General features: G+C 37.2%; 1 protein-coding gene across 1 annotated transcript in view; it reads right to left on the bottom strand.

Annotated features, from left to right (window-relative positions):
- ZMAT4 (zinc finger matrin-type 4) overlaps positions 1 to 19,686 on the bottom strand; it is a 347,902-nt gene that overhangs the window by 112,815 nt on the left and 215,401 nt on the right. Inside the window, exon 5 of the mRNA XM_047856658.1 lies at positions 12,167 to 12,394. Coding sequence (XP_047712614.1) covers positions 12,167 to 12,394 — 228 coding nt within the window. The remainder of the gene's footprint in view (positions 1 to 12,166; positions 12,395 to 19,686) is intronic.

Here is a 19,686-nt window from a genome sequence, read left to right as displayed (position 1 = left end):
GAGACAATTATAAACAATATATATGATTAGCAATCATGTTTATATGTGTGGGTACATGTGTGTATGTGTGTATGTATGTTGCAGAGGTCAATGACCACTGATTCCACTGAAGAACTTTTATGTCTGAGAACTAAAATAGGGAACTTACAGATTTGCACTTGAAATTAAGAGAGGGCTATAGAAGAGAGACCAGATAAAGGGATGGCTAAAAAGATAAAGTTGGCATTGTCTTTGAGGATTAACAGTAAGTCTCAGGTATGAGGAGAATAACTTGAAGTGTCTCCTCTGTTTGTTTGCTTAGGACTACAAGTCAATATTCAGTTTGTTCAGACTCAAGCTAAACAGAAATCAAAAGCTTTTTGGTATGACCACATACCTGAATCAATTCTTACATTGTCCCTGGACTGTGGAAATCCATAGGTGGTCAAAGGAATAGAAAGGGGACAAAATAAAACTCTTTCTTATGGTCCCAAGGTAGGATCATTTCATCATTAAAACTGGGCTTGGGCCATCTGATATAGCAAATCCTATCCTGGAGGTGAAACTATCTATACCCCTAGTATGCAGACTCACAGGGAAGGGCTCCTCTGTGGTTCACACTGACCCAGATGGAAACTAAATAGGAGACAATGTGAGAAGAAACACTGTGGATAACCCAACCCAACACCTTCATTTTATAGAGAGGAATGTGAGGGCCAGAGAGGTAAAGTGACTCATCAAGATCTATCTCACAGCTACTTGGTAACAGGACTTGGGACTCACCTCCAGGGTGTCTGACTCTGAGTCCACTGTACTGAACCTTAATGATTCACCAGGATTTTGTGAAACCATGGCTACCCCCAAAAGGGTTCATATTGAGCAATAGATGCCTCTCTTTCACATGTAAAGGCAAAGGAAATCAAGACTTATTTACAAAACAGCAGTGCTTGATAACTCATTTCAAATCATTTAACAGATTTCCAGCTGGTATCTGTGAAAAGCTATGCTACCACTTCACTGGTCCATTAGCTATTTCAGTAAATGTATCATTATTTGTCATACTTTATAAAAATAGACTCCAAATTCAAATTATTGCATATTTTTGTTCATTATTCAGGTCTAAGAACCCACTTAACTAATGTAGGCATCATACACACCTTCCAAATAAAAGATCTGTTTTGGTAAATAACGTTTTTATGGCAGCACACCACCAGCTTCTATATTTCCAAAGAAATCTTTAGTTTTATTGCTGTATATTTTTTAGTTAAAGACGTTTTTCCAAGATTTTAGAGGAAAATTTTCCATTTCTTTCAGTAAAGACATGTAAATCATTTGGGGATTTTAAACACAATCTTTAAGTAATATTAAAATGCTTGCATTTCCTACTAGCATAAAAGTTTCCTGAAGGCAAGGACTATGCTTTCGTCAATATTGCATCTCCAGCATTGAACATGATGTCTATAACATAATAATCACCTAGTAAGTATTTGTTGAATGATTAATGGGTGAATAAAGAAAGAGATCTTTCTTACAGGTGACTCCATTATAAAAAAACATCTACAGGATTGAATTTCTCCATTTTATGTAGCAGCTTTGGTCCTGGGCATACAGCCATACAAAGGTTCCAAACACAATTTATCAAGATGCCTGCTGATGCCTTCCTTACTTCAACCTCAAATATAAAATCTCCATTTTCTTGGGGAAATAGTCACAGGATATGATAATTGTCAATAGCAGAATCTCTTTGAAAAATAGATTGAAAGTATAGAATGGACTACACTTTTATCTGTTTCTTTCTTTTTCATGTATCTATTAATTTACATACAGAAGATACACCAAAACCCTTCAAATAGAAAGCTTTTTGCAATATTTCACTGGCCACAGCATTTGCCATGTTGTAGACTTCTTGAAGACAGAATAATGTCTTCTTTCACATTCCAGGACAATGTCACCTTTATATTCCAGTGTTTATCAAAATGTCTATCACATGATAAGTGCTCCTTAAAAATTAGTCAAAATAAGATAGTGAACAAAAACACCAATAGGTAGGTTCTACTTTGAGTAAACCTGACATTTATTTCATTTGTTTTAATATCAACTTATAACCAACTTTATAGAATCCCATCTACTGCAGAAAAATTCAGTCTATCTGTAGCACCTTTAAAATAGAAGACTTAGGACCACTTTTTTGCATGGAGTCAAAGCTATGATTTTAGAAACAAACAAAATAGTTTCCTGTTTGTTGAAGGACAGGTTTCTCCTGATTTTGCATCTTTTCACAAACATCCCTCCTTTTGTCAAATGAATGCATGCTACTAACAAAGCCCACAGCTATTAAGAACCAGGGTAACAGATACACATCCCTAGAACCTTAGGAAAACATTGTGCTGAGCCCTCACAAAATACTACCCTAGTTTTTGAGCTTAAACTAAATAGTAGAGACCTTCAATCAATACTGAAAAAGGACCTTAAGTTACTGAGAAAGAAAAATAACTTCACATAATACTCTCAGCTTCCTCAATGTAGCCCAAATTGGCACCTATGGATCAGTTAAGTGACTTGGATTTTGGTGGGTGTGTTTTGATGTTGCTTTTGTCTTTTCTCGTTCAACATCTCACAGCCAAGGACACTGGTTCCATGCATCAAATCTGAGGCTGTTTCTAATGTATTAGCCAACTCTGATATTAGAAATCCAAGTTGGTACATAGTTTTCTATTTAATGAGTGTGCCCACAATGCATAAATGGAGGCGGAATGATTCCATTTTAAAAGCCAAGCTCATCTTTTTTGAAACCTGTGATGATAGTCAGTGATGATAAAGAGTTAACCAAGCTTCTTTAGACAGTGTTCCATTTATTAGTTTCATTAATAACAGTGATGGGTAAGAGTCTGTCTCAGCTAAAGAAAGAATTGCCCTACAGGATGTAAATAGACTACTGTGAATGTTCGACCACATTCCTTGTTGGATTTGAGATTGAGCACAAATTTAAGTTATTACTCATATTACTCATTAAATTTATATTTTTTCCTATTAGTGTTCCCAAGGCCTTGCCAAGGTGTCTTTCAGAATTCTAATGCTCCTGCTGTCTTGAATTTTGTTGAGGGGAAGAACATGCTGACTGCTACAGAGAGAAATATATCTTTTACTGCCCCCCTTCCCCCCCGCCCTCCAGTCCTCTCCAGGCCTTCACACAGGCCTCTGCATTAGTCCATCTGGTTTCCTGGCCTCTTGAATCTCCCCACTCCAGTCCATCACACAGTAACCCCCCTAAAGCACACATGAAACCAGCCATTTCCCTACTTAAAAAAAAAAAAAAGTTTGTGGCTATCAAAAAAAGTTCAGGTTTGCCTGACATGCAAGGGAAGGCTATTTATAATTTGGTTTTGATCTGTCTTCCCAGCTTTATCTCACTTACACTTTATACTCACTGAACTTGATTGCTAATTTTGCTCACATTTTCCCCATCTCTCCGTGCCTTTGGTCATGTTGATCTCTTGGCTATAAAGAATCTGGTCACCGATTTCCACATGCCTGATGCGAACTCCAAGTTGGAAATCATTTCTGCTTGATTTTCAAATCCCTAAGCATTGGGATGAGGTAACTCCTAAGCTCTCATTTCTTTTTCACATTTTGTGTTATATTTACTTCCATAAAGGTATTAGCTTGCTCTCCTCCCCTTCTTCAGACTCTAAACCCTTGAGATTTAGAAGATGAGTCAGACATTTCAATATTCTGGATAATTTCAGGCACAAAGCCAGCACATTATAGACATTTAGTAACTGTAAATGAATGAATGAATGAATGAATGAAAATGATCTCTTCTATATCACACTATTTTCCCACTTCAATAACATGACAGGAACATGAGCCATTTAAGCAGTTTAATTATCTAACCCAAAATGTGGGCTCTGAAGATCAAAATGAATCTATATGCAACAGCTGAAGTGTCAAAACACATTAAAAATAATAATGCAAAAATAACCAGGTGTAATCTAAGCTGAGTATTTTCTTCTGGCTCCTCTTCCCCTACCATTCAATTTAGAATTGTGTTCTATAATTATCATATCTGCTTAAAGGTCCTATTTTCTGCTGATTCTTAACTAGGTAAAATACATACAGTTTTCAGAGACTGAAAATATTAGTACAAGGAATGAACTAATGTTTTTGTTTGAACTTATTAAATGCAATAAAAATGCACCTCACTTAACATGGTAATTTTTTTTTATCAAATACTCAGCACTGTGAAATGTTCAACCATCAATTTGAGACCCATAATTCTCATTGTACTTAGAAATTGGAAAATATGGAACACATTCTTTAACTTGGTTAACCAGGTAAGACCATTCAAATCCCTGGATATTCATGCAGGACCTTCTATCAACAATATATTGTTTTAGATTCTGTCAGTGAGGCAAAGAATAAGACATGGACCTCCCTGCCCTCAAGAAATTTTGACAAGACCAAAACTGGGTTAAAATTATCAGGACTGATAACACCCAGTGCTCAGTGCTTGGATTCACACTTCAGAAGAAGGCTCTCACAGTATCTAGCATGTGGCATGGCAAGTTTAAGAGTAAATCACGGACAGGTCCTGTGTCTATGCCAAAGGGGCAGCTGTCAGGGGCTGTGAAGGACCAACTGTCCACCAAATTCCGCTGAACTCACATCCATTTTTTTTTTCTCATTTTGTTTTGTTACGCTCACTGCTAGTATTTTCTTTAATTCAAGTTAGCATAATTTCTCACAGGAGTAATTAATAGCCTTCCAATATATCTCCCTGTCTTCTGTCTAGTTCCCTTCTATTCCACCCTCCACACTGCTGTCTATAGAGACTCCTTTCAGAAATACAAATGTCCTGCCAAAAATCTTGAAATCACTCCCACAGCCTTCAGGGTTAGGTGAAAGCATTCAATTCCTACCATGATCTGACTCTCTTTCTCTAGCTACTTGTCTCATTATTCCCAAACCTGGCCTGAAGTTCCAGCCACACCATACCTCTCCTCAAAGGGACCCCGCAACCTTTGCTGCCATGCTTTTTCATAGGCTCTGTCCTCAGCCTGTGACTTCATCCCCTTCAGCCGCCCAAACTGAATATCTTTTAGTTGTCTTTCAAGACCCACCTTACTCTACTGATCTCAAATTCTAGTGGCTCCACTGCTCCATTCCCACTGTCACCTTCACTTCTCCTTACTTGAGCAGTCTGGCTCTTCTACTTGCCCAATTAGACAAGGCTTAATCAGTGACCAGAATCCTCTGCTCTAAAATGAAGACATCAGTGGATACTTGTTAGGTCCATTTTCTCATGAATAAACTGCCCCTCACATGGTCAAAGGCACCTAACGCATTCCCATTTAACACCCCAGCTACCCTGCAGTGGCCACAATGCTGCTCCTGAGCTTAGTTTCCTCCTCAACTCAATGACCGTTAAGACACTTCTCTTCTCCAAAGCACTCACTCACCCACAGCCATGAAAAAAACCATGAAGGGAACCCACATCAGTTCTTCTTACCTATAAACATTAAAGGGACTCCAGGGTTGTGTTTTGTTTTTGAACCCTGAAAACCATGAATGAATGATGCATCTCTTACCAGAAAGTTTGCCACCCTAAAACTCTGCTAGTAGCATGAGAAATGCCTCCTTGAACAAAGGAAATATGTAAAGGGTGTATTTGCAGGAATGACAGGAGCAACACCAGCAGGTCTTAGAGGGAAGAGAGGTGACCTAGAGTGGAAATGAACCAAGCCCTTCAGGAGAGAAAAAGTAGAGCATGTGGCTTCACAAGCAAGAGGAGCTGCAAACCCCTCTGTGCATTTAGAATAAATCAAAGCCTCTCAACGACCTATTAAGATCTGCACAGTGTGACTCTAGCTAAATCCAATCTCACTGTTTACCCTTCTTAGTAGCTTCAGGCACTCTGCCTGCCATCAGTCCTCAGATGTGCCACACCCTTTCCCCCTACACAGGGCCCTTTGCACTTGCTAGTACCTCTGCAAAGAATGAGCAGGTGCTTCATGTCTGGATCCTCCCCCTCAGTCAGGTCACAGTTCAATATGTCAGCTTCTCTGAAAGGCTGTCACTAACCATCCCATTAAAGAACCTATTTCCTATTTCATTATTTATTATATCGCCCCACTTTTTTTCCCTTTAGCATTTGCCATAGGCTAAAAATGTTTTGCTTCTTTACTTTCTGTCTTCTTCCCAAGAAAAGGACCTTTTTCTTTCATTCACTGTAGTATCTCCAACACTCTGTGCCTGGTATTAGGTAGGAGTTCAATATTAGTAGATAAATCGAAAAATGAATAAATAAATGAGTGAATGAGTCAGAGAGGAAACCAAGCAATAACATATAACAAGCTTTTTGTTCCTAAAAACTTGACCTCATCATCTGATTGGAACTTCTGTTTCTATGAACTCATGTGGGGATTGGGAGCCTACAATCAAGTTGTTAACTCCAATTAATTTGGTCCCCAAATATTTGGAATCCCTTAGGCATATTGGATTGGCCAAGCACAAAGGGATTATGGTTGTTGGATGAAAAAAGGATTGTTTAAAACTAATATGGATATTCTCAAGCAAACCTCAGATATCTGGCCATCAGATATGACACCCATCAGGCCAGACCCAGACCTTGGGCAGAGGATCACAGACAGACTATTTGCTGTTGGTTTGGTTCTCATGAGGATAGGCAGAAATCTCTGTTAGATTTTAGTTTTTTAAAAAAATGACAGAATGTCATAACAGAATGTGTTGCAGGTGATGCTATGTGACCCTCAAGCATTCCACCTGATCCGTTTCAGGAAGGGCTCACTCTGTGGGAAGCCAGCCACCATAACAGAAGTATGTTAAACACTGGGAAAGGACCACAAGGAGAAAAACTGAGGCCTCCTGCAAACATATGAGTGAGTCACCTTTTCTTTCTTCTTTCATTCAACTTTTTACATTTTCTGGAATCACCCAGCCAAGCCACTCCTAAAGTCCCCCCACAGAAACAGAGAGATAGAATAAAAATCTATTGCTGATTTAGGCCTTTATACTTTGAGATAATTTTTACAATGGCAATAGTTGTACTGGTTGCCTTTGAAAACTATTTATTTATTTATTTATTTATTTATTTACCTAGCATGCCTTTCTTTCCACTGGAACAGACTTTGGAGCAGACCCAGTACCCAAGTCCCCCTGCACAGGTATCTTAGGTAACTGAAGGTAGAGGAGTGCCACTGAATGAGGTGACTAGGCTATCTATTATCTGAGCTATGAGCAAAAGCCAAAGGAAGATTAAGTGGGACAAAATCTGAGACAGACAACCCATTATCACCCAAAAGACCACAGCAGAAGTAACTCAAAGAGTAAAAGTCTCTCACTCCAGTGGTCTGCTTATTTTGAGGTAGGTCTGCTCTTTCGGATTCACATACTACTTTAATGCTTTGAAGTCATATATAAGCTTCTTGTATCCCTTGGAAATTAATCTCCATTCCCACTAATAAAGGCAGAAGCTGCATTATAGAGAGAGTAATAAATTCTAGTGACCTCTCTGGGAGTATGTTTTCTCTTCACAGAACTTTGCTTTCCAATACCAGGCCCCTGTGAATAGTAAATATGATTTCTTTGCCTTTCTATATTCACTCCAGCTGAGATAGTGTTCTGAATGTGGGGAAAACTCCTTTATTAAAGCTGTATAAGGAATTTTGTAAGTGATTCATTCCCAGAAAACTGAGAGTTGACAGTGCCCATTCTGTACTTGAGTTCTAAGCAAGTTTCATGCATTTAAAAATAGATAAGCCCCCAAACTCAACTTTTTTTAAGTTAATTATTAAGAGTTCTAGTTAGTCAATGATGAGTCACTAGAAATTGGTGTGCACAGAATCGGGAGTTGTGGGTCTAGCCATAACTTAGAAGGGAAACAGTCAAGTCACTTCTCTGAACGCTGCTCTATTAAAACAATACACACACAAAAGAGTATAATTTGATGATGTTTGATGTCCTTCCCAATACTATCTGCTCATAATGCTCAGAAACATTATTAAATTTTCAAATGAGTTCCTTTGCTCTGTGTCTTCGGAGGAGAATCACACCAGATTTCTAGTTTCCTCTGAGACACTGAAATAACTGTGTTTTTCCATTCTACAACTTTTAAAAGAATGAATGATAGAGATCTGCAAAATGTATATTCTATGTCCACCTAATTACTGTCCACTATTTCCAAATAAGAAACTACCTAATATCTGTGTTTTATGCTAGCAAGAAGAATTTAAACTATAAAATCCTCTGAAGTGTTTTATGATCTTTGAATTTTATAATTTCATAACTCAGTGACTTCTTTTGTTTTTTACATTGGACTCCATATTCAGAAAAAGATGACTATTGTTCTTAAGTTAAAACTTGGAAGTAGAGACATCTGTTTTCTGAAACAAATAACTTTAAAGTTGAGTTAGTAACCGGGTTATGCATACTAATAACAATTTAGGCCAATTCCGTTTAAAATTCTTTCTTAATGTATGAGAATAATTTTATTTTTTAAAATTTGATTTCCTACCTGAAGCAAAGGAAGGCAAGAATTCTAACACACTTCTATAGTTTTTAATGGCTAAATAGTGTGAATACCAAAAATTACAAAAGGTGTAATTTTCTGTGCTATTAAATTATGTACAAATAATGGGTGGAAAGTTACATGTAGGTTACAGGAATCAAGATCAATGTAGAAAAATTAACTACATTTTCTATATCAGTAATCAACACATAAAAATAAAATTTCAAAAAATAATTTATATTAAGTGTTAACAGAAAATACTTGAGGAAAAATTTTAAAATAATGTGCTAACCCTTTAACACTGAAAACTATAGACTGTTGCTGACAGAACTTGAAACAATCATAAATAAATAGGTATAGATGTTCATGGATTGGAAGACTCAATATTGTGAAGAAATTAAACAAATATCCCCAAATTGATCTATAGATTAAATTCAGTCCCATTCAATATTCCAATAAGCTTTCTGTGTAGAAATTGAAAAGCTGATTTTGAAATTTATGTAGCGAAGCAAATGATTTAGAACAGCCAAGCAATATTGAGAAAGACAAACAAAGTTGGAAAGCTTGAATTACCTGATTTCAAGACTTTCATAATGCTAAAAGAATCAATACAATGTGATACTGGCATAAAGAAAAACAAATCAATGGAACACAATAGCTCAGATACAAAGAGACTCACATACAATCAATAGATTTTCAATAATGGTGCCAAGATCATTTTGTGAGGAAAAGAAGATATAGTATATACCTGCATTCCACAGTATATTTTATATAAATACTGTGTATATATAAAATATACTGTGAAATTTTTAAAAATTAGAAGAAAAAAATCATAAATAATTTCTTGTAAAATTTATTCAGTCAGGATCCTTTTAGAAGTAAAAGTGATTATTGGGGTGTCTGGGTGGCTCAGTTGGTTAAGATCTGACTCTTGATTTAGGTTCAGGTCACAACCTTGCAGTTCTTGAGTTCAAGCCCCGCATTGGGCTCTGTGCTGACAGTGTGGAGACTGCTTGTGATTCTCACTCTATCTATCTATCTATCTATCTATCTATCTATCTATCTATCTATCTTTTTTTCTCTCTCTCTCCACCCCTCCCCTGCTCTTTTGCATTCTCTTTCTCAAAATAAATTAAAAACCCATTTTAAAAAAGAAGTAAAAATGATTAAGAATGTAGGCTTTTAGGTGATTTTTTAAGTTTTTGCTACCTCTATTTATTCAGCAATGATTGCGAACCTACTAAGTGTCTGTCATCATTCCAGGCATTTTGAACACATCACTGAGCAAAACAGACATAAATGCCTGCTTTCAAGTTGCTAACAATCTATAGGAGTAGGGAGGAATACAGAAAATCAGGAAAACCCTGTTGTACAGGGTTGTACAACCCTGTTGTAGTGTTTTAAAAACTGAGAAGTTCTATGAAAGAGAGAAAGCTTGAAACACTGCCATATTGTGCGCTAGCTGTATCACACCACTTTTAAAAAAGCTATGGGTATACCTATATTTACTAATTAGTAGCTTTGTCCTTAGTAATTGATTGATAGTGCATTGGCAGTATTCCAGAAATAGGGGTTTGGAGTGTGTGCATGTGTGCATGCATGTGTTTAAAAGTGATGGTTTATCATCAATGCTTTATTCTTCAAGCTTTTGCAATATTTAACGTCTGAATAAACATATATCAAGATGTCACCTGGGGTGGGTGGAAAGGTTCGTTTCAAGGACACTGTATTCAAAGCTAATCTCCTCTCATGTGCTACTGAGTCATAGTCACAGTGAGTTATCAAGTCAAAGAGCAGCCCTTTTTGTCTTCTGTATAAAAGACAAGCTGCTCAAATGTTACAGAATTCAGACGCCCAAGTCATTAAGATGTGGTTGTACATAAAAGATGCAGCACTGATAATTCAAAATAGACAAGAAGAATGTGCTCTAGAAATAATTCTTCTACAAGTCATAATATCTGGCACAAAACATAAATAAAGCCCTATTTTTCTCCTTCAGTGCCCTGCTGTGAAGGAGTCACTGAGCCAACTTGTTATCTGCCAGTAACAGTGAGTTTCGGGAAGGCCTTCAGCTATGAAGAGACTCTTTCTGTATTTTTTAACAAGACATAGACTGAGGATACAAGAAATCCCCCCCAAAAAGGCAATAGCACACCAACAATTCAAAAGCCTCTGAGATGAAATTATCCAACATTCTGAAACACGAAGCCCCATGTTGTTTTTCTATAGCTAAAAACACACCCCACATAAAGTGTTTTTCATGTTTGTTCTTGTTTGTCATTCTTAATTACATATCTTGGAAAAATCCATCTCTAATCAAGCTCTATAGATGTACTAATGGACCTCCAATCCTAAATCTATATACCATTAGAGGATCCTTCCATGATGACGTGTTTATTTGCCAGCTACAGCTTACGTTTTCCTGTCTCTTTGCCTATACATATAGGTATCTGCTCACATGGAAAGCCTGCTGCAATTCTACCCACATTTCCACTTCCCACTCAAATCCCTTTCCTGGGTGAAGTCTTCCTCAACCAACAAAATCAGAAGTGACCCACCCTCAGCCCTCTTTATGCTCACACAGCGTCATCTTCAGGCCCACTACTTATCTGCTCTGGAATTGTACCAGGGCATTTCCTGACTACAGTGATCTCTCTTGGAGGCTCATAGCCCAGTTAGGGAGAGAACTGTAGGCTCCACACAAAGAACCCAGATTAAACGCAGATTGCATTCTCAAAATTCTCAAAATTGAACTGCAAATTTTGTTTTTAGAGCTATTAGGAACAATGATTCTTGGCCAGCCTATCAATGTTCACCTAACCCATATAGCACTTGGAGTACAGTATTAATAGCACCCTTTGCAAAATTATTTTTCTGAGAAAAGGTATTGTCTCAGAAAAAAGTATTGTATGTGATTCTGTCCTACCTCTACACTGCCAACATCAATTGATCAAAAATGTTTAGGTGATCAAAAATGCTTAAATAGTTGTTGACGATATGTATTAAGTGCCATGAATTGGTAACTGTCTTCCTAAAGAACCCACAGGAATGATCCACATCCTGTGGTTCGCAAGTCTCCACTCAGCAGCTTCTGTGAAACCCTATGTGAATTTCAAATGTTGCATATTTTCTATCACTTGAGAAAACATCTGCCAAAGTGCAGTGGGGAAGCTGGGTATTGGCCATATGGTGGCACGTAGAACTGTCTTACCTCAGCTTCCTAGATATTTCTATTAAAGGAACTTGGGCTTATTTTAAGCTATGAAATAGAGTCAACAGGTTGCTTTGTTTGGGTTGGATTCATAAAACACAATAGTTAATAAGATAATGTTATTTGGTCTTTTTAGCATCTTCTCTCACATGGCTCATCTACAAAAGCAGTCATTAGCAAAGAGAGTTAAAGATAAACCAGAAGAAGAAAATCTGGTTTATATATGGTTGGCTTCAATCTGAAAAACAGTCAATAAAAATATGGAAATAACAAAGACTTTGAAACGAAAGAGATTACAAAAGTTAAGCTAGTTTTCTACTCATTTTCTTTGCCTTCTATTCCTTTTAGATGAGCCTAGATTTTTCCTTAGAAATCAATGCAATTTGTGAAAACACAATCTTTCTCTGAAAGCCCAGTTCTGTGGCAGAAATTGAAGGAGTTTCTCTTACCTCTTAGTTCCCCCATATCCAGAGTTGTCCCAAGCTGTTCTAATAGAGCAACTCTTGCTGCGTTCTTTTTGTGTTTCTTGCCATCATAATGTTGCTGGGCCATCAGAGGATTGTTAAACCAGGCTGCACAGAGCCCACAGTATCTGTCTGAATCTCTTCTTTGATAAGGAGATGTGACCACTGGAGCAGTGTCCACCCTCGGAGGCTTCAGTGAGTTCAGGGGTGTTGCTGTGAAGGAAAACAACCAGAGGGACACACAGGCTAGGTTAGTCCATTACTGAGTATGAGTACCCATGTCTTCAATATCTGAAGGGGGAAGGGTCTCATGTTCATTCTAGAGCTAGAAATCCAGAGTTTACTGAAAGCAGGAAAATGATCTTTGCTAGCCTCCATTTTTGAAGCTGGGATACAACCAAAAATTCCTATTTTATTGAGATCAGATATCTCATGTTATTATGCTTAAATCTGACCGTTTAGAAGACCATCCCTTATGAAGAAAGAAAGATGTTCAAAAATAAACTCTTGGAGGTAAGGGAGGGATCCATTAAATCGAAGCCAAAACTTGGAGGAAACGTTGAACAGTTATGGCTTCAAAGATTTTGAATGAATGAATTCGACATGTGTGTGCTATAACTAGAAACAACCAATACATAAAGGACTTGCCCAAGTGATAGAAGTAGATCTTTTCAGTTACAAGGACTATACCAATTGACAAAATCATGCTCATTTTATTGTCAGTTTCTTCTGTTTACTGTGATGGGTTATTTTCAATCCATACCTGCTAAAATTGATGTTGAAAGTATAATATTGTTTTAAAAGACCAAAAGACAAACAGTATAGAGCAGATGTTGCTTTATCTAAACTGAAAAGACATAATATCACTTGAGATTGCACAGCCCTAGCTATTAACTTAACACATTCCATTGTGAGCCTTCAGTTATTTTTGGTCCAGAAATAAAAAAAAGAACCTAACTTGAAGGAGTTTACCAACAGAAAGTAAAAATAACTTTCTTCTGTATTACAACACACAATGTGCTTTCATCCTCCCAATAGCTATGACTTGAATTACTATCCCATTTCTCACCTGATGGACCTCGCACAAGCCACATGATTTACTGACAGTGACATTTCTAGTTATGGGGAAGGTAAGACTCCAAATCAAATCCTTAATTTCCAAGTCCAATGTTCCTCACAATACCTCTAAAGACTCTTTTTATACTTCTTAATAAGCAATTTTATAATAAGCAAATTTAGATACTTTTCTAGACCTCAGTCATCTTTGTTTTACATAGGATTTAATTTAAATTTGGAAAAAGGTTCTAATCCAAATATTTTACAGAAGAAAAAGAAATTTAAATTCTCATATGCCCCACTAGTCATAATGCAATATAGCAGTACCTTCTGTTCATTCTTTGCCCCTGTAATGTAGAGTAGACTTGGAAAAACCAAGAACATTAGGGCCATTCCAAAGAAAAGCTAAAATCTGGAACCTCAATAGTAAGTAATACTTAATCAGCTCCCCAACCTTTCAAATCAGTTTCGTGTGGGCTTTTTTTTTCAGATTAAATAACAAACATGCAAGTAAATACTTGTTAAATAACATTTTGATTCAAGGAGTGACTGTATTGTGGCAATATCTTGAAAAAGTCTTTTCTTCTCAACCCAGAGATTTCACCAGATGGGGAAGTTTTAGCTAGCTTGGATGAAACTTAATGGTATTATTTCTATAGGGACTTAGAGAAATAGTATGTCTCTTAAAGGCCTCATTACCAGATCAGTCATATATCAATCACCATGTGAAAATAAAGCTGAAAAGTGGGCCATACCACACCAGCTGTTACCCAGTATCATTCTGTTGTGACTTAGAAATGCTAATAAAAGCTACAAATACTCAGTTGACCTGTATGTAAAAGGACTTCTATACACTTTTCAGAAGGAAATTGGATCTCGCTTCCAAAGTTTCCTGCAGCCCTATCAATTTCTGAGGATTTATATCTATCTGTTTTTTTTTTATGGCAAGGAAAACATATCAAATGCTTGCGATCAGAATGAACATTGATTCTTGAAGCATAACTCACTTTTCTCTAAACTTGGCCCTAAAAAAATATCTGAGCCAATTTTATCTATTGATACCTCTTATACCACTTTCCAGCAGGAGTGATGCACAACAGAATATCCATCAAATAAGATAATCTTATCTCTCACACAAGAAAGTAGGTTAACGCTGCATCTGTATTATAGCTTCTCCTCCTTAATAATTCCACTACCTGGTGTACCGCTGCAAAGTTTAATTTTTCTTATGCTCCTATTACCAACTGTCCTCACCAATCCCAACCCAGTTTATATTTCCTATAAAGGCAAGAAAAGGCAGCAGCGTGAGAGAGTGGAAACCGTGTGGGATCAAAGTCAGAAATCAAGGTTGGATTGGATTCCATCACCCCCTGAGCTGTGTCACCTTTGGCAAATCTCTGATGTCTCTGGTTTCCACAAGGTTAAAATTCAGGGTCACTATCTCTTTAAAGCCCATAGTGTGGGGATGGAACAAAATTGTACAAGCTTGCTCTTTCTCTTTTATGGCTTTGACTGAATGCCAAATAGCGAGGTTATATGGGAAGAGAGCAGTTTCCAGATCATAATGCTAAATCTATGTGTGAGCATGGACCATAACACCCATAGTTCTTTGGCAAAAGTATGTTATTCTAATAAAATGAATACAAAATAGGGTAAAGATTATGGTTTGGCTTGAAAACATGTTTATAACAAAACACTTTAGTTGATGTATAGTTCATTTTTATTTAAATTTCATGCTTTATGTTTTTATTCTAATTGCAAAAATATGTAGCTAAATACTGACTTCACCTCCTCTATGTACAACTTAAAACCAACAGTTCATTCATCAAAACCAGTAGTTTTCAACCTTGGGCGAGTATTAGACTCAGCAGGAGCTTTAAAAATCTCTGTGTCCGGACTGTTCCCCAGACCAATTCTGTTCAATTATATCTGAATCTCTGGGTAGGAGCCAGGAAGCAGGAGGCTTTAATGCCCCCTTCCCACACCACCTCGATCCATGCTTCCAAAGTACAGCCAATGTTGAGAATCACTAACACAAATATTGCCAGATTTTGTTTGAAAGTGACTACACAATAGTTTCCTAGATCTTCACATAAAAGAAAGTCACATACTACATCCCACAGCAATAAAGCCAATTATTTTCTAGGCAGTAACTGAAATGCCACATCTTTATCTATGAGGCAGAAGGAGATAATAATTACTTGGCATTTTTTAAACCCCTAATCAATTTCTCCATTTCGCCAAGATATAAAAGTTTCTCCAAAATAGCAGCTAATGTTATACATTTATATTACAAAAATTAAATAACAATTCCGATCCCTTGTCCCAAGCAGAAACTCATATATACATTGAGCTGCTGAGACACAGTACCACCTAACTTTGGCAGTCCCCCCAGCCTGGGCCACCATTCCTCTCCTCCTGGCTAACCACTGCCTTGCAGGGTGCTGTTCAGTTCCCTCTGCTCTGTGAGGCCTTGGAAACCCAAGTAAGTGGCTCTCCCTTCTCTAAACTCAAAGCACTTACTAACCACGCAATTCATTGTACATTTCTTAAACAGCGCCTTATAGTCTTAGTTGTGCGTGCACGCTCGTGTGTGTGCATGGCTAAGGGAAATTAGATCATAACACTTATACATCAATAATGGACACTTTGGTGTGTGCCGTATTCTCCAATACAGGTCTGTAGTCCCTTGTTTCTACTCAGAAAAAATAAAAAACCTCTAAAGTTCAAATTTTTCTCCATGATTCATTTTTTATTAAAACATGACAAGAATTCAGAAGAGGTTATTTGTCATCTTTATATAAATATATATTTTCATATAAATGTATATATTTATATATATAATATAAATGTAAATTTATAAATATACACGATATATTATATATATATATATATATAAAATCACTTATATAAACATACATACATGTTGCAATAGAATGATTAATGTCTCTAAGTATAGAGTGCTTAGATCTGCTAAAACATAATATATAGTATATGGACCTAATTACATAGTTAAAGTCTTACTCTCATAACACATTCAGCCCCCAGTATTTTGAACAGAAGATCAGGATCTGTAGCCAGTTCAGAGTAACTAAAATAAACTCAACTTGGTCTAATGCTTGAGACAATTGAAACAACTCAGTCTCCAAAACTTGATTTCTAAGAATCACCAGACATGAAAGCCATTTTCAATACCCCCTTTATGTCTTGTATAATGTTTGTCAAAGAGCAAGTTCTCAGTAGCTATTTGCAGACTGTTGGCTAAGTTGTCCTGAGTAATAGTTTGGAATACTATCTCTCTCCTATGTTTGCTTTTATCCTGGTAGAATAACCACAGTTGATCTAAGGACAAAAGTATTTTCAAAGCACCATGTGTGCACCTCTCTCAGCACACCTCCTCACTCTGTAACGTAACATTGTATACGACCAGACTCTCCATAAGTCGGCACCTTGCCTGGTGGCACTCGCACAATGTATATCCCATGCCTTTTGCTAAATAAATGAATGGATGGATGGATCCTCTTTGTATTAGAAGTGAATAAAGTACTGGTGACCAAGAGTTTTCTTATCTCTTCTAAATTGTATCATTTAGGGCTTGAGTGCTGTACCAGTCAATATAAATATAAGTATTAGAGAATCACTGGCAAGATTCTGAGTGGGGGTGGGGAGGCGAAGCCTAAATTATAGAAAGGCAACCTGTCAAAGTGGAGACACACAGCCCAGTCTTCCTCTGTCTTTTGGTTTCAATTGGATATAAAGGAAGTTAGTATTGTAACCAACTTCTGTCTGTTTGCCAAGGTGGCCTATTTCTGTACATTTTAGAGAGTTCAAATTATGCACACCATCCTGGAAATTTTACTTTTAAACAGGAAGCCATTTACTTGGATTCATTTAACATGGCATCTAAACCCTCACTCCAAGTTTCTGGCATGGTACCAACCATCCCAGTTTGCCAGGAACTGAGAAGGTTCCCAGGACGTGGGACTCCCAGTGCTAAAACAGGGACGATTCCAGGCAAACAGGAATGAGTTCGTCATTCTAGCTTCTGGGGTCACGCCTGATTTCACATCATACAGGAGAAAGCAATTAGTAAAAATTTTGGAAATAACTGCTTGGGAGATTAGAGCAGGTGCTTTCTCAACCAACCAAACAGAATTTATCAATAGATCTCAAAGCTTTACTTGTCAGATCACCATGTGGGTATCCTTAGCCAGAAAAGGGGATAACACAGTCAGCAGGCAATGGTATTCTTACCTACCTGTCTGCCTTCTGGGTCACGGCACAGGGTGCTCTTCAACCCCCAAATGTGCAGCTTTCATTGGCATCCCCTGCTCTCTCTCCTCCATTACTCTCCTCTTCCTTCCTCCCCTGTCGTTTCCTTTCTACCTCTTTCATTCATTCCTGATGCTTTCTAGGCTTTAGGACTAACAAAACTTAGTCCATCCTCACAAAGGACTTGGAGGCTATTGAAATATTTTCTAGAATTTACTTCTTCCAAAGTATGTGGCTTTCTCACCTAAGGTGTTCTTATCCATAATACTAATTCTTCAGGTTTGTTTGACATTATGCAGTTTATTCCATTCTGTCTGTTCCATGTATTTTCTTCTTTAAGCTGCCCCCAAATCCTGTTTGACCAATGAGGTAGCTTTAAGTTCAGGGAGATAAGTCAGCTATCACAGGGTCCTCTAATTAATAAGTGGCAAAGACAAAGGCAAAGGCCAGATCTTTTGAGTCAAAGACCAGCACCATAGTTTAATGCCAACTAGTTTCCAATGATGCTGAGGTAGCAATAGGCCAAATAAACAGTCAGAACACTTTTCCTGGGCTTCAACATCTGTTCTCAGAAGGGATTATTTGGAAATATGCATTTTACCTAAAACAATTTTTTCCAATTCCCAGTGCCTATGATCATCTGCCTTTCCTTTTTCTCTTTTTGTCCCACCCTAAATCAAATTAATAACAGTAGGAATCCTCCAGCAAGTATCACTGTTTGAGGGCGGGGGGTGGGGTGGGGGGGAGAGTGTTTTGTTTTTGCAAATGCTATTGACAGTTAAATGTGCCTAGGCCTTTCAGCAGCCTGGCTGAGGAGACAACTGTCAGTGTGGATGGACAACTCAGTCTTCCAGTCTCTTCTGCAGGTAAATGCTTCAATTCCTGCAAACCAGGCAAAGGCAAGGCTCAAAGCGTATTTCTCTATGCATCTCTCCCAGAGGACAGGGCCTCTTGTCTAGATGGTACATGCTCAACCAACATGATCAATAAAAGAAGAAAAGGACTAGTTAATTTCAGGCACAATCACCTGGGTGGATTTTCACTTTTTCCTAGATGACTCATGATAGGTAATTTTAAATATTGAATGATTTTGTTAAACTTTACAGGGTTAAAAACAAGTGAGATGTTCGTATTTGGGGAGAGATTACATAAATTGTGGGCATCTACATTCTGAAATACAATGCAGCAATCAAAAACACATTTTAGAAAAAAAAATTAATATTTAGTGACCTGGAGAAATGCTTAGGATATAATGTAAATCAAAGATGTGTTTATATGTAGGGTGTAAACCAAATTACTTATTAAATTATACACACCCACATATTTAAAACTATATAAAGACTAGAAGGCTATAAATCAAGATCTTAGGAATGGTTATTTGTCAGTTGCAGATTACGGTGATTTGTTTTATACTAGTGGATATACACTCCTTGATGCAGAGGGAAAGCATTTTTATTTTACAACTTACATATAGGCCACATTTCATGCTAACTTGTTTTAGTGCAAAGTGGAGAAAACACTGCTTAGGGGACGTGTGGCACCATAACCAGGTCTTAAATTGCAGAAGATTTTATTTGTGGTGATTTATTTATTAATTTATCATTGATTTGGAGGAAAACAGGTTGGGAGAAAGCTGGCTCAGTCAGAATATGATGTAAAGGCCCCAGCTTCTCGTATTTCTCCAAAAGATACAGGGAAAAGCCGTTTTCCCACTGTATAGCCGATCCCCAAAATCACTCTCATTACTTAGATAAAATGAAGCAACTCTCTTCCTTTTCATATATGTTTGGAAGTGAGCTCCTCTATCCAAAGCTGCAAGATAGGAAAAGCCATGTGCCATTTCTTGTATGCCATGGATGAAATTAAAGAACACTATAAAACATTTCATGTTCCAAAATATGTGCCAATAAACATTTCCTGAGAAGAAATAAAGGCGAGGATGGCTTATCACAACCATTATTCCAATTCAATTTTATATCAAAACTCTAATTATAATCAGCCTATTAACAGGAACTGCTTCCTCATCCACACTACATTCATATATCATGAGTCTTCATTATTACAGTATTCATAGATCATTGATTTTCATTAATATAGAATAATTCCCTCTAGTTGTAGTCACTGATTGGGTTCTAAATATCTTAAGTATGCCTGTTTCCTACAGAAACCTAATCTTT

The sequence above is a fragment of the Prionailurus viverrinus genome, chromosome B1, assembly GCF_022837055.1.
Source record: "Prionailurus viverrinus isolate Anna chromosome B1, UM_Priviv_1.0, whole genome shotgun sequence".
In the NCBI taxonomy this organism is placed as follows: Eukaryota; Metazoa; Chordata; class Mammalia; order Carnivora; family Felidae; genus Prionailurus; species Prionailurus viverrinus.
The sequence above is the reverse complement of the archived record's forward strand: the minus strand, read 5'-3'. Positions and strand labels throughout refer to the sequence as shown.